At 52.4% G+C, this 13,254-nt stretch overlaps 3 protein-coding genes across 3 annotated transcripts; all 3 read left to right on the top strand.

Annotated features, from left to right (window-relative positions):
• Positions 1-702: 702 nt before the first annotated feature.
• LOC127680929 (interferon alpha-6-like) lies at positions 703-1,956 on the top strand. Its single transcript, XM_052176742.1, has one exon. The coding sequence runs from the start codon at positions 1,175-1,177 to the stop codon at positions 1,706-1,708; it is 534 nt and encodes a 177-aa protein (XP_052032702.1). The 5' UTR covers positions 703-1,174; the 3' UTR covers positions 1,709-1,956.
• Positions 1,957-5,106: 3,150 nt separating this feature from the next.
• On the top strand, positions 5,107-6,360 carry LOC127680930 (interferon alpha-6-like). The gene has a single exon (XM_052176743.1). It carries the CDS (start codon positions 5,579-5,581, stop codon positions 6,110-6,112), a length of 534 nt encoding a protein of 177 aa, XP_052032703.1. The 5' UTR covers positions 5,107-5,578; the 3' UTR covers positions 6,113-6,360.
• Positions 6,361-9,525: 3,165 nt separating this feature from the next.
• LOC127680933 (interferon alpha-6-like) lies at positions 9,526-10,779 on the top strand. Its single transcript, XM_052176746.1, has one exon. It carries the CDS (start codon positions 9,998-10,000, stop codon positions 10,529-10,531), a length of 534 nt encoding a protein of 177 aa, XP_052032706.1. The 5' UTR covers positions 9,526-9,997; the 3' UTR covers positions 10,532-10,779.
• The last annotated feature ends 2,475 nt before the right edge of the window (positions 10,780-13,254 follow it).

Consider the following 13,254-nt stretch of genomic DNA (forward strand, 5'->3'; position numbering starts at 1 on the left):
TAGACATCTTTCTGAAGTTTCCAGAAGAGAAGGAATGACATTAAAGTACATAAGGTAGTGTGGGGCTTCTGGGCAATCAAAAGAAAACCTCTGGAAAAGCCTAGATACCTAGTCAAATAAATACTCAAAGGAAGCTGCTGCAAAGAAGAAGACAACATTTGAATTCAGAATGGGAGAGAAAACGTGTGTTTATTTACAGAGGGAAGGTAGATGTCAAAAGGAGCAGAGACAGGCACACTGCACTGAAGTACTGAGGGGCTGAGCCGGAGGCCATCTTCCAGAAGATGCCCTTTTGGTGTGGGTGAGGTTTGAGCAAAGGAAACAGGGAGGAGGAACCAGCCAGGAGGAGGGCCATCTTCCTGGCTGAGGTCCAATTTGGCACTGGTCAGCAGAGCTCCTGAGAGGAGAGGGCAAGACTGCCCTGTCCCCTCTCTGGAAGTCTCTTCCTGTCGGGGACCAGTTCTCCTCTTTGCCAAGTCCACTTTCTTTTTCTCCTCTCCTGCCCTGATAGCTGGAAGGGTCTGGAAACCCAAACACACCCAGATACACAAAAAATGAAACCAAAGGAAAGGAAAGGGGAGAAGACAACAGGAGAGGAGAGGAGAGGAGAGCAGGGGAGAGGAGAGGAGAGGAGAGGAGAGGAGAGGAGAGGAGAGGAGAGGAGAAGAGAGGAGAGGATGGGGGTAAGAGAGGAGAGGGGAAGGGAGAGGAGAGGAGAGGAAAAGAAAACCAAAGGAAAACTAACCAAGCAAAACTGCTGCTCTCCGGTCTGTGGAGCCTTCAAGGTTTCCCCAAAATATGTCCTCTGGCCAACAAGTTCCTTCTGGGTTAGATGGGTTAGATTTTCAGGCCACCACCAATCTGCCGAATTCCTGCAGTCCCTACAGTCCAGTAGGTGAAGGAGGCCGAGAGAGGGGCAGGGGACCCTCAATCCCTGTCCGGAGTTGCTTGAGGAGTGGCCAAATGGCCTCCGCTGGAGTCAGCTCTGCTGCCGGCGCGCGCTCTCTCTGCTGCTCCCAGACTAGGAAGGAACCTCACCAGCAGGGCACAGTCAGCCAGAGCCCGAGAGCTCAGAGTGAACTATTAAAGCAGCACAAACTTCAGGCTCAATGGGAAGGCGGCCTTGGTCTCGCGCTCCCCCTGCGGGCGACATCCGCAATCGTTCTGCTTCAGCATGCTGCCTGGACATCTATTCCTGGTGGGAGGAGCTATGCTGAGCCTCAGCACAGCCAGCTCACTTGATTGGGGTAAACCTTGGAGCCTGAGCCTGCAGCACCAAGAAACCATGAGCTTCTTGGCAGAGTTGAAAACCGTGCAGGCTCACCAGTGCCTGCGGGACAGAACCAATTTCCGATGTCCCTGGAAGAAAGGACCTCTCATCACTCAGGTGAAGCTGCAAGAAGCCACCAGTTGCTACTCCCAGGTGCTCAGGCAGGTCCTCCACCTCTTTGGCACAGAGGCCAGCAGAGCTGCCTGGCCAGAGAGGGCGCTTGATCAGTTCCTAACTAGCCTGTGGAGTGAGCTGGGAGTGCTGGAGAGAGCAAGAGAGCAGGGCCAGTCCTGTCCACTGCGTTTCGCCCTGGCCATCCGCATCTACTTCCTTGGGTTCTTCCGCTATCTGAAGGGAAAGGCACACAGCCCTTGTTCCTGGGAGATGGTCAGAGTACAACTGCAAGTGGACCTCTCAGCATTCCCACTGTCTGCGTGAAGGAGCCTCAAGAAGAGGAGAAGCTCCCTGCAGGAATGTCTGCTCTCCTCCCTTTCTGGATTCAAAGCAGACACTTGGATTGGGTTTTCGATTGGGATTAGGCACCAGGTGAAACGGGTCTGCATCGAAAAAGAACACGGAGTCTTTATGTCTTTCCCGGCTGTGCCCCCAAGAATCATATCGGGCACCATACCTAGTGAATGTTTGAAAGCAAAGTTGTATGTGTGCATTTCACTGTGTCTCTGAATAAAGGGGTGATTTCAGGTTTTCCTCACACGTTTCAATTGCAGACGGGAGATTTGCAAAGGGCCACGGGTGTTGGAAATTGTGCATTTTTGCAGCCATGGTCTTTCAGGCTGGAGTGTGTTATAGCCATTATTTTGTGGTCACACGTTCTAGCTGCTCCCTGCTGTAAGCTGGGAACTCAAGACACTCACTCTGCAGCCAGAAGGCTGCCTAGGCTTCGCTCATTGAGAGGGCCCTAGGAAAGGATGTGAGCCCCTGCATGCGTGCTGGCATGGCTCTCCTGCAACTCTAGAAAGTAAGGATTGGGTCTTCTGGGTCCCTTCTGTGTACTTTGCACACATTGTGGAGGACGCAATGTGAGCTCAACTTGAAGAAGAAGATTCATAGGAGATGACCTGTTTTCAAGTTTTGGGCTGCTCTGTGACTTCGGAAGAAGCAGGGCCTTGACCAGACATAGGGGGAGCTCCTAGATGAAGTGTTGGGGAGAGTGTGGGGAGGAGGCATGGGCGCAGAGGGCTCTGAGGGGCTTCAGAAACTCCATCTTGTGCATGAGGGGGCAGGAAGGCGAGGAAGGCCTCTCATGCACAAGATGGAGTCAGAGGGCACCAAATGACCAAGGAGCCTTTCCTTCCCCTCCAGCGCCTTCCTCAGGGAGCCACAGGTGGGATGACAGGGTTGAGGTGGAGGTTCTCTGCCATCACAGGTCAGAAGTTCTGCTACCGGCCCACACACACACATTCATTCAGGCCTTCTTCCAGTCTGCAGTGGACAGTCTCCTGCTGCTTTCTGTGAGATACATTTCAGCCAGACCCCCAGGTTCCCCATTCCAATCCATCCACCCAAGGAAAGCAGAATTGCCAGGACAGGACACTAGGTTGACGTCCACCAACAAATCTTGGTGAGTCTGTTCACTATGAGCAAGCTTCTCTAGAAGTTCCTTCCTGCTGAAGGCTTCTGCACACAAAAGTCTTCCTCCTGTCCACTGGTTCCACTTTAGACTGTGCCAGCACGATGGAGTGTGGCCCAGTGCAGAAACAGAAGCCTTGCCTTTGATCCTGCTTACTGCCTTTGTGTTCCCGACTGGAGCGTGATGCTGAGCTGCAGCACAGCCAGCTCACTAGACAGGGCCACATCTCCGAGCCTGGGCCGAGCCCACGGGGAGACCCTGCGCTTATTAGGATACTTGAAAAGTGTGCCTCCTCACCAGTGCCTGGGGAACAGAACCTAGTTCCTAAGTCCCTGGAAGAAGGGAGTTCTCACCAAGTGAAGCAGAGAGAAGCTCTCTACTGCTCTGCCCTGATGCTCGTGCGGGGCTGCCTCCTCTTTGGCACAGAAGACAGCAGAGCTGTCTGGACAGAGAAGGTGCTCAGGCACCTCCTCACTAGTCTGGTGAGGGCCCTGCCAGGGCCACAGGGAGTCAGCAGAGCATGATCAGTCCTGTCTACCAACATCTGCCAGGGTCACATTTACCTACATCCTAGGAAGCTTCCAGCCCTTTCTCCTGGGACGTTGTAAAAGCAGAAATGACACTAGCCTTTTCTTCTATTCCCAGTGCCCCGGTACAGTAGATCCAGGGGGAGCAGAAGCTCCCTGCACTCAGGAGTCTCTGTGATAGGAAAGCACACTCCCTAACTCAACTCAAAGCAGACAGGCTGATTCCAGATGCAGCACCAGAAGGAAGGGCTCTCAGTCGAAATAGAAGGCAGGATTAAATGATGTTTCTTATGGTTGGTCCTGTTTCTTTTCTTTTGTTTTGTAACATCTTCTCGTCATACTTCTATCACAGTCAGCAGGCCACACCAGCTGAAGCAGCAGAGAATCTCATCAGGGCTGAACAGAAATTCCTGGAGCCTGAAGCATGATGGGAAAAGTTTGAGGCCACTGAGCTAAAGCCATTTGGCTGCTGAAAACATCTAACACCACTTGGGAGCATCTACCCTCCTCTGATTATTCAGTTCCGGGGGTCTGCGTGTGGGGTGGGAGATGCAGGAGTCCTTTAATTGATCAAAAGGCTGTATCAGCACTGGACCCGGGAGGACACCTCTCCTCTATGGTTTTATGTCCATTTCCCAGTCGGGAAGACCACACTACACTTTGCTGCCTTCCCCCTGAGCTGCTCTGAACTCCAATAGGCCAACACCCATGGCCATTGTTATAGGCTTCTCACCCATGGGATCTTCTTCCTTCTCCACCTTCCTCTCTCTCCTGGACCTCTACCCCTGCCTGTGTCTCTTCTGTCCATCTGTTGGCTGTGGGCAACAAGTTTATTTAAGCAAGAGCATTAAATGGAGAAGTTAGGATTTAGGTCTCTCTCTCTCTCTCTCTCTCTCTCTCTCTCTCTCTCTCTCTCTCTCTCTCTCTCGCACAGGCACTTTCTCTTGATCTTGTGAACATCCCTGCACTGGGTGTAAGTAGTCATCACAACAATAATCCTGGAAAGATCAAACCCCAAAGAGGAGTCACCTTAGACATCTTTCTGAAGTTTCCAGAAGAGAAGGAATGACATTAAAGTACATAAGGTAGTGTGGGGCTTCTGGGCAATCAAAAGAAAACCTCTGGAAAAGCCTAGATACCTAGTCAAATAAATACTCAAAGGAAGCTGCTGCAAAGAAGAAGACAACATTTGAATTCAGAATGGGAGAGAAAACGTGTGTTTATTTACAGAGGGAAGGTAGATGTCAAAAGGAGCAGAGACAGGCACACTGCACTGAAGTACTGAGGGGCTGAGCCGGAGGCCATCTTCCAGAAGATGCCCTTTTGGTGTGGGTGAGGTTTGAGCAAAGGAAACAGGGAGGAGGAACCAGCCAGGAGGAGGGCCATCTTCCTGGCTGAGGTCCAATTTGGCACTGGTCAGCAGAGCTCCTGAGAGGAGAGGGCAAGACTGCCCTGTCCCCTCTCTGGAAGTCTCTTCCTGTCAGGGACCAGTTCTCCTCTTTGCCAAGTCCACTTTCTTTTTCTCCTCTCCTGCCCTGATAGCTGGAAGGGTCTGGAAACCCAAACACACCCAGATACACAAAAAATGAAACCAAAGGAAAGGAAAGGGGAGAAGACAACAGGAGAGGAGAGGAGAGGAGAGCAGGGGAGAGGAGAGGAGAGGAGAGGAGAGGAGAGGAGAAGAGAGGAGAGGATGGGGGTAAGAGAGGAGAGGGGAAGGGAGAGGAGAGGAGAGGAAAAGAAAACCAAAGGAAAACTAACCAAGCAAAACTGCTGCTCTCCGGTCTGTGGAGCCTTCAAGGTTTCCCCAAAATATGTCCTCTGGCCAACAAGTTCCTTCTGGGTTAGATGGGTTAGATTTTCAGGCCACCACCAATCTGCCGAATTCCTGCAGTCCCTACAGTCCAGTAGGTGAAGGAGGCCGAGAGAGGGGCAGGGGACCCTCAATCCCTGTCCGGAGTTGCTTGAGGAGTGGCCAAATGGCCTCCGCTGGAGTCAGCTCTGCTGCCGGCGCGCGCTCTCTCTGCTGCTCCCAGACTAGGAAGGAACCTCACCAGCAGGGCACAGTCAGCCAGAGCCCGAGAGCTCAGAGTGAACTATTAAAGCAGCACAAACTTCAGGCTCAATGGGAAGGCGGCCTTGGTCTCGCGCTCCCCCTGCGGGCGACATCCGCAATCGTTCTGCTTCAGCATGCTGCCTGGACATCTATTCCTGGTGGGAGGAGCTATGCTGAGCCTCAGCACAGCCAGCTCACTTGATTGGGGTAAACCTTGGAGCCTGAGCCTGCAGCACCAAGAAACCATGAGCTTCTTGGCAGAGTTGAAAACCGTGCAGGCTCACCAGTGCCTGCGGGACAGAACCAATTTCCGATGTCCCTGGAAGAAAGGACCTCTCATCACTCAGGTGAAGCTGCAAGAAGCCACCAGTTGCTACTCCCAGGTGCTCAGGCAGGTCCTCCACCTCTTTGGCACAGAGGCCAGCAGAGCTGCCTGGCCAGAGAGGGCGCTTGATCAGTTCCTAACTAGCCTGTGGAGTGAGCTGGGAGTGCTGGAGAGAGCAAGAGAGCAGGGCCAGTCCTGTCCACTGCGTTTCGCCCTGGCCATCCGCATCTACTTCCTTGGGTTCTTCCGCTATCTGAAGGGAAAGGCACACAGCCCTTGTTCCTGGGAGATGGTCAGAGTACAACTGCAAGTGGACCTCTCAGCATTCCCACTGTCTGCGTGAAGGAGCCTCAAGAAGAGGAGAAGCTCCCTGCAGGAATGTCTGCTCTCCTCCCTTTCTGGATTCAAAGCAGACACTTGGATTGGGTTTTCGATTGGGATTAGGCACCAGGTGAAACGGGTCTGCATCGAAAAAGAACACGGAGTCTTTATGTCTTTCCCGGCTGTGCCCCCAAGAATCATATCGGGCACCATACCTAGTGAATGTTTGAAAGCAAAGTTGTATGTGTGCATTTCACTGTGTCTCTGAATAAAGGGGTGATTTCAGGTTTTCCTCACACGTTTCAATTGCAGACGGGAGATTTGCAAAGGGCCACGGGTGTTGGAAATTGTGCATTTTTGCAGCCATGGTCTTTCAGGCTGGAGTGTGTTATAGCCATTATTTTGTGGTCACACGTTCTAGCTGCTCCCTGCTGTAAGCTGGGAACTCAAGACACTCACTCTGCAGCCAGAAGGCTGCCTAGGCTTCGCTCATTGAGAGGGCCCTAGGAAAGGATGTGAGCCCCTGCATGCGTGCTGGCATGGCTCTCCTGCAACTCTAGAAAGTAAGGATTGGGCCTTCTGGGTCCCTTCTGTGTACTTTGCACACATTGTGGAGGACGCAATGTGAGCTCAACTTGAAGAAGAAGATTCATAGGAGATGACCTGTTTTCAAGTTTTGGGCTGCTCTGTGACTTCGGAAGAAGCAGGGCCTTGACCAGACATAGGGGGAGCTCCTAGATGAAGTGTTGGGGAGAGTGTGGGGAGGAGGCATGGGCACAGAGGGCTCTGAGGGGCTTCGAGCCCCAGGAAGGCGAGGAAGGCCTCTCATGCACAAGATGGAGTCAGAGGGCACCAAATGACCAAGGAGCCTTTCCTTCCCCTCCAGCGCCTTCCTCAGGGAGCCACAGGTGGGATGACAGGGTTGAGGTGGAGGTTCTCTGCCATCACAGGTCAGAAGTTCTGCTACAGGCCCACACATACACATTCATTCAGGCCCTCTTCCAGTCTGCAGTGGACAGTCTCCTGCTGCTTTCTGTGAGATACATTTCAGCCAGACCCCCAGGATCCCCATTCCAATCCATCCACCCAAGGAAAGCAGAATTGCCAGGACAGGACACTAGGTTGACGTCCACCAACAAATCTTGGTGAGTCTGTTCACTATGAGCAAGCTTCTCTAGAAGTTCCTTCCTGCTGAAGGCTTCTGCACACAAAAGTCTTCCTCCTGTCCACCGGTTCCACTTTAGGCTGTGCCAGCACGATGGAGTGTGGCCCAGTGCAGAAACAGAAGCCTTGCCTTTGATCCTGCTTACTGCCTTTGTGTTCCCGACTGGAGCGTGATGCTGAGCTGCAGCACAGCCAGCTCACTAGACAGGGCCACATCTCCGAGCCTGGGCCGAGCCCACGGGGAGACCCTGCGCTTATTAGGATACTTGAAAAGTGTGCCTCCTCACCAGTGCCTGGGGAACAGAACCTAGTTCCTAAGTCCCTGGAAGAAGGGAGTTCTCACCAAGTGAAGCAGAGAGAAGCTCTCTACTGCTCTGCCCTGATGCTCGTGCGGGGCTGCCTCCTCTTTGGCACAGAAGACAGCAGAGCTGTCTGGACAGAGAAGGTGCTCAGGCACCTCCTCACTAGTCTGGTGAGGGCCCTGCCAGGGCCACAGGGAGTCAGCAGAGCATGATCAGTCCTGTCTACCAACATCTGCCAGGGTCACATTTACCTACATCCTAGGAAGCTTCCAGCCCTTTCTCCTGGGACGTTGTAAAAGCAGAAATGACACTAGCCTTTTCTTCTATTCCCAGTGCCCCGGTACAGTAGATCCAGGGGGAGCAGAAGCTCCCTGCACTCAGGAGTCTCTGTGATAGGAAAGCACACTCCCTAACTCAACTCAAAGCAGACAGGCTGATTCCAGATGCAGCACCAGAAGGAAGGGCTCTCAGTCGAAATAGAAGGCAGGATTAAATGATGTTTCTTATGGTTGGTCCTGTTTCTTTTCTTTTGTTTTGTAACATCTTCTCGTCATACTTCTATCACAGTCAGCAGGCCACACCAGCTGAAGCAGCAGAGAATCTCATCAGGGCTGAACAGAAATTCCTGGAGCCTGAAGCATGATGGGAAAAGTTTGAGGCCACTGAGCTAAAGCCATTTGGCTGCTGAAAACATCTAACACCACTTGGGAGCATCTACCCTCCTCTGATTATTCAGTTCCGGGGGTCTGCGTGTGGGGTGGGAGATGCAGGAGTCCTTTAATTGATCAAAAGGCTGTATCAGCACTGGACCCGGGAGGACACCTCTCCTCTATGGTTTTATGTCCATTTCCCAGTCGGGAAGACCACACTACACTTTGCTGCCTTCCCCCTGGGCTGCTCTGAACTCCAATAGGCCAGCACCCATGGCCATTGTTATAGGCTTCTCACCCATGGGATCTTCTTCCTTCTCCACCTTCCTCTCTCTCCTGGACCTCTACCCCTGTCTGTGTCTCTTCTGTCCATCTGTTGGCTGTGGGCAACAAGTTTATTTAAGCAAGAGCATTAAATGGAGAAGTTAGGATTTAGGTCTCTCTCTCTCTCTCTCTCTCTCTCTCTCTCTCTCTCTCTCTCTCTCTCTCTCTCTCTTTTGCACAGGCACTTTCTCTTGATCTTGTGAACATCCCTGCACTGGGTGTAAGTAGTCATCACAACAATAATCCTGGAAAGATCAAACCCCAAAGAGGAGTCACCTTAGACATCTTTCTGAAGTTTCCAGAAGAGAAGGAATGACATTAAAGTACATAAGGTAGTGTGGGGCTTCTGGGCAATCAAAAGAAAACCTCTGGAAAAGCCTAGATACCTAGTCAAATAAATACTCAAAGGAAGCTGCTGCAAAGAAGAAGACAACATTTGAATTCAGAATGGGAGAGAAAACGTGTGTTTATTTACAGAGGGAAGGTAGATGTCAAAAGGAGCAGAGACAGGCACACTGCACTGAAGTACTGAGGGGCTGAGCCGGAGGCCATCTTCCAGAAGATGCCCTTTTGGTGTGGGTGAGGTTTGAGCAAAGGAAACAGGGTGGAGGAACCAGCCAGGAGGAGGGCCATCTTCCTGGCTGAGGTCCAATTTGGCACTGGTCATCAGAGCTCCTGAGAGGAGAGGGCAAGACTGCTCTGTCCCCTCTCTGGAAGTCTCTTCCTGTCGGGGACCAGTTCTCCTCTTTGCCAAGTCCACTTTCTTTTTCTCCTCTCCTGCCCTGATAGCTGGAAGGGTCTGGAAACCCAAACACACCCAGATACACAAAAAATGAAACCAAAGGAAAGGAAAGGGGAGAAGACAACAGGAGAGGAGAGGAGAGGAGAGCAGGGGAGAGGAGAGGAGAGGAGAGGAGAGGAGAGGAGAGGAGAGGAGAGGAGAGGAGAGGAGAGGAGAAGAGAGGAGAGGATGGGGGTAAGAGAGGAGAGGGGAAGGGAGAGGAGAGGAGAGGAAAAGAAAACCAAAGGAAAACTAACCAAGCAAAACTGCTGCTCTCCGGTCTGTGGAGCCTTCAAGGTTTCCCCAAAATATGTCCTCTGGCCAACAAGTTCCTTCTGGGTTAGATGGGTTAGATTTTCAGGCCACCACCAATCTGCCGAATTCCTGCAGTCCCTACAGTCCAGTAGGTGAAGGAGGCCGAGAGAGGGGCAGGGGACCCTCAATCCCTGTCCGGAGTTGCTTGAGGAGTGGCCAAATGGCCTCCGCTGGAGTCAGCTCTGCTGCTGGCGCGCGCTCTCTCTGCTGCTCCCAGACTAGGAAGGAACCTCACCAGCAGGGCACAGTCAGCCAGAGCCCGAGAGCTCAGAGTGAACTATTAAAGCAGCACAAACTTCAGGCTCAATGGGAAGGCGGCCTTGGTCTCGCGCTCCCCCTGCGGGCGACATCCGCAATCGTTCTGCTTCAGCATGCTGCCTGGACATCTATTCCTGGTGGGAGGAGCTATGCTGAGCCTCAGCACAGCCAGCTCACTTGATTGGGGTAAACCTTGGAGCCTGAGCCTGCAGCACCAAGAAACCATGAGCTTCTTGGCAGAGTTGAAAACCGTGCAGGCTCACCAGTGCCTGCGGGACAGAACCAATTTCCGATGTCCCTGGAAGAAAGGACCTCTCATCACTCAGGTGAAGCTGCAAGAAGCCACCAGTTGCTACTCCCAGGTGCTCAGGCAGGTCCTCCACCTCTTTGGCACAGAGGCCAGCAGAGCTGCCTGGCCAGAGAGGGCGCTTGATCAGTTCCTAACTAGCCTGTGGAGTGAGCTGGGAGTGCTGGAGAGAGCAAGAGAGCAGGGCCAGTCCTGTCCACTGCGTTTCGCCCTGGCCATCCGCATCTACTTCCTTGGGTTCTTCCGCTATCTGAAGGGAAAGGCACACAGCCCTTGTTCCTGGGAGATGGTCAGAGTACAACTGCAAGTGGACCTCTCAGCATTCCCACTGTCTGCGTGAAGGAGCCTCAAGAAGAGGAGAAGCTCCCTGCAGGAATGTCTGCTCTCCTCCCTTTCTGGATTCAAAGCAGACACTTGGATTGGGTTTTCGATTGGGATTAGGCACCAGGTGAAACGGGTCTGCATCGAAAAAGAACACGGAGTCTTTATGTCTTTCCCGGCTGTGCCCCCAAGAATCATATCGGGCACCATACCTAGTGAATGTTTGAAAGCAAAGTTGTATGTGTGCATTTCACTGTGTCTCTGAATAAAGGGGTGATTTCAGGTTTTCCTCACACGTTTCAATTGCAGACGGGAGATTTGCAAAGGGCCACGGGTGTTGGAAATTGTGCATTTTTGCAGCCATGGTCTTTCAGGCTGGAGTGTGTTATAGCCATTATTTTGTGGTCACACGTTCTAGCTGCTCCCTGCTGTAAGCTGGGAACTCAAGACACTCACTCTGCAGCCAGAAGGCTGCCTAGGCTTCGCTCATTGAGAGGGCCCTAGGAAAGGATGTGAGCCCCTGCATGCGTGCTGGCATGGCTCTCCTGCAACTCTAGAAAGTAAGGATTGGGCCTTCTGGGTCCCTTCTGTGTACTTTGCACACATTGTGGAGGACGCAATGTGAGCTCAACTTGAAGAAGAAGATTCATAGGAGATGACCTGTTTTCAAGTTTTGGGCTGCTCTGTGACTTCGGAAGAAGCAGGGCCTTGACCAGACATAGGGGGAGCTCCTAGATGAAGTGTTGGGGAGAGTGTGGGGAGGAGGCATGGGCACAGAGGGCTCTGAGGGGCTTCGAGCCCCAGGAAGGCGAGGAAGGCCTCTCATGCACAAGATGGAGTCAGAGGGCACCAAATGACCAAGGAGCCTTTCCTTCCCCTCCAGCGCCTTCCTCAGGGAGCCACAGGTGGGATGACAGGGTTGAGGTGGAGGTTCTCTGCCATCACAGGTCAGAAGTTCTGCTACAGGCCCACACACACACATTCATTCAGGCCCTCTTCCAGTCTGCAGTGGACAGTCTCCTGCTGCTTTCTGTGAGATACATTTCAGCCAGACCCCCAGGTTCCCCATTCCAATCCATCCACCCAAGGAAAGCAGAATTGCCAGGACAGGACACTAGGTTGACGTCCACCAACACATCTTGGTGAGTCTGTTCACTATGAGCAAGCTTCTCTAGAAGTTCCTTCCTGCTGAAGGCTTCTGCACACAAAAGTCTTCCTCCTGTCCACTGGTTCCACTTTAGGCTGTGCCAGCACGATGGAGTGTGGCCCAGTGCAGAAACAGAAGCCTTGCCTTTGATCCTGCTTACTGCCTTTGTGTTCCCGACTGGAGCATGATGCTGAGCTGCAGCACAGCCAGCTCACTAGACAGGGCCACATCTCCGAGCCTGGGCCGAGCCCACGGGGAGACCCTGCGCTTATTAGGATACTTGAAAAGTGTGCCTCCTCACCAGTGCCTGGGGAACAGAACCTAGTTCCTAAGTCCCTGGAAGAAGGGAGTTCTCACCAAGTGAAGCAGAGAGAAGCTCTCTACTGCTCTGCCCTGATGCTCGTGCGGGGCTGCCTCCTCTTTGGCACAGAAGACAGCAGAGCTGTCTGGACAGAGAAGGTGCTCAGGCACCTCCTCACTAGTCTGGTGAGGGCCCTGCCAGGGCCACAAGGAGTCAGCAGAGCATGATCAGTCCTGTCTACCAACATCTGCCAGGGTCACATTTACCTACATCCTAGGAAGCTTCCAGCCCTTTCTCCTGGGACGTTGTAAAAGCAGAAATGACACTAGCCTTTTCTTCTATTCCCAGTGCCCCGGTACAGTAGATCCAGGGGGAGCAGAAGCTCCCTGCACTCAGGAGTCTCTGTGATAGGAAAGCACACTCCCTAACTCAACTCAAAGCAGACAGGCTGATTCCAGATGCAGCACCAGAAGGAAGGGCTCTCAGTCGAAATAGAAGGCAGGATTAAATGATGTTTCTTATGGTTGGTCCTGTTTCTTTTCTTTTGTTTTGTAACATCTTCTCGTCATACTTCTATCACAGTCAGCAGGCCACACCAGCTGAAGCAGCAGAGAATCTCATCAGGGCTGAACAGAAATTCCTGGAGCCTGAAGCATGATGGGAAAAGTTTGAGGCCACTGAGCTAAAGCCATTTGGCTGCTGAAAACATCTAACACCACTTGGGAGCATCTACCCTCCTCTGATTATTCAGTTCCGGGGGTCTGCGTGTGGGGTGGGAGATGCAGGAGTCCTTTAATTGATCAAAAGGCTGTATCAGCACTGGACCCGGGAGGACACCTCTCCTCTATGGTTTTATGTCCATTTCCCAGTCGGGAAGACCACACTACACTTTGCTGCCTTCCCCCTGAGCTGCTCTGAACTCCAATAGGCCAACACCGATGGCCATTGTTATAGGCTTCTCACCCATGGGATCTTCTTCCTTCTCCACCTTCCTCTCTCTCCTGGACCTCTACCCCTGCCTGTGTCTCTTCTGTCCATCTGTTGGCTGTGGGCAACAAGTTTATTTAAGCAAGAGCATTAAATGGAGAAGTTAGGATTTAGGTCTCTCTCTCTCTCTCTCTCTCTCTCTCTCTCTCTCTCTCTCTCTCTCTCTCTTGCACAGGCACTTTCTCTTGATCTTGTGAACATCCCTGCACTGGGTGTAAGTAGTCATCACAACAATAATCCTGGAAAGATCAAACCCCAAAGAGGAGTCACCTTAGACATCTTTCTGAAGTTTCCAGAAGAGAAGGAA

This window comes from Apodemus sylvaticus, chromosome 3 (genome assembly GCF_947179515.1).
Source record: "Apodemus sylvaticus chromosome 3, mApoSyl1.1, whole genome shotgun sequence".
Classification (NCBI taxonomy): domain Eukaryota; kingdom Metazoa; phylum Chordata; class Mammalia; order Rodentia; family Muridae; genus Apodemus; species Apodemus sylvaticus.

Coding starts and splice junctions, on each gene's coding strand:
- LOC127680929 (XM_052176742.1), top strand. CDS start 1,175: ATGCTGCCTGGACATCTATTCCTGGTGGGAGGAGCTATGCTGAGCCTC.
- LOC127680930 (XM_052176743.1), top strand. CDS start 5,579: ATGCTGCCTGGACATCTATTCCTGGTGGGAGGAGCTATGCTGAGCCTC.
- LOC127680933 (XM_052176746.1), top strand. CDS start 9,998: ATGCTGCCTGGACATCTATTCCTGGTGGGAGGAGCTATGCTGAGCCTC.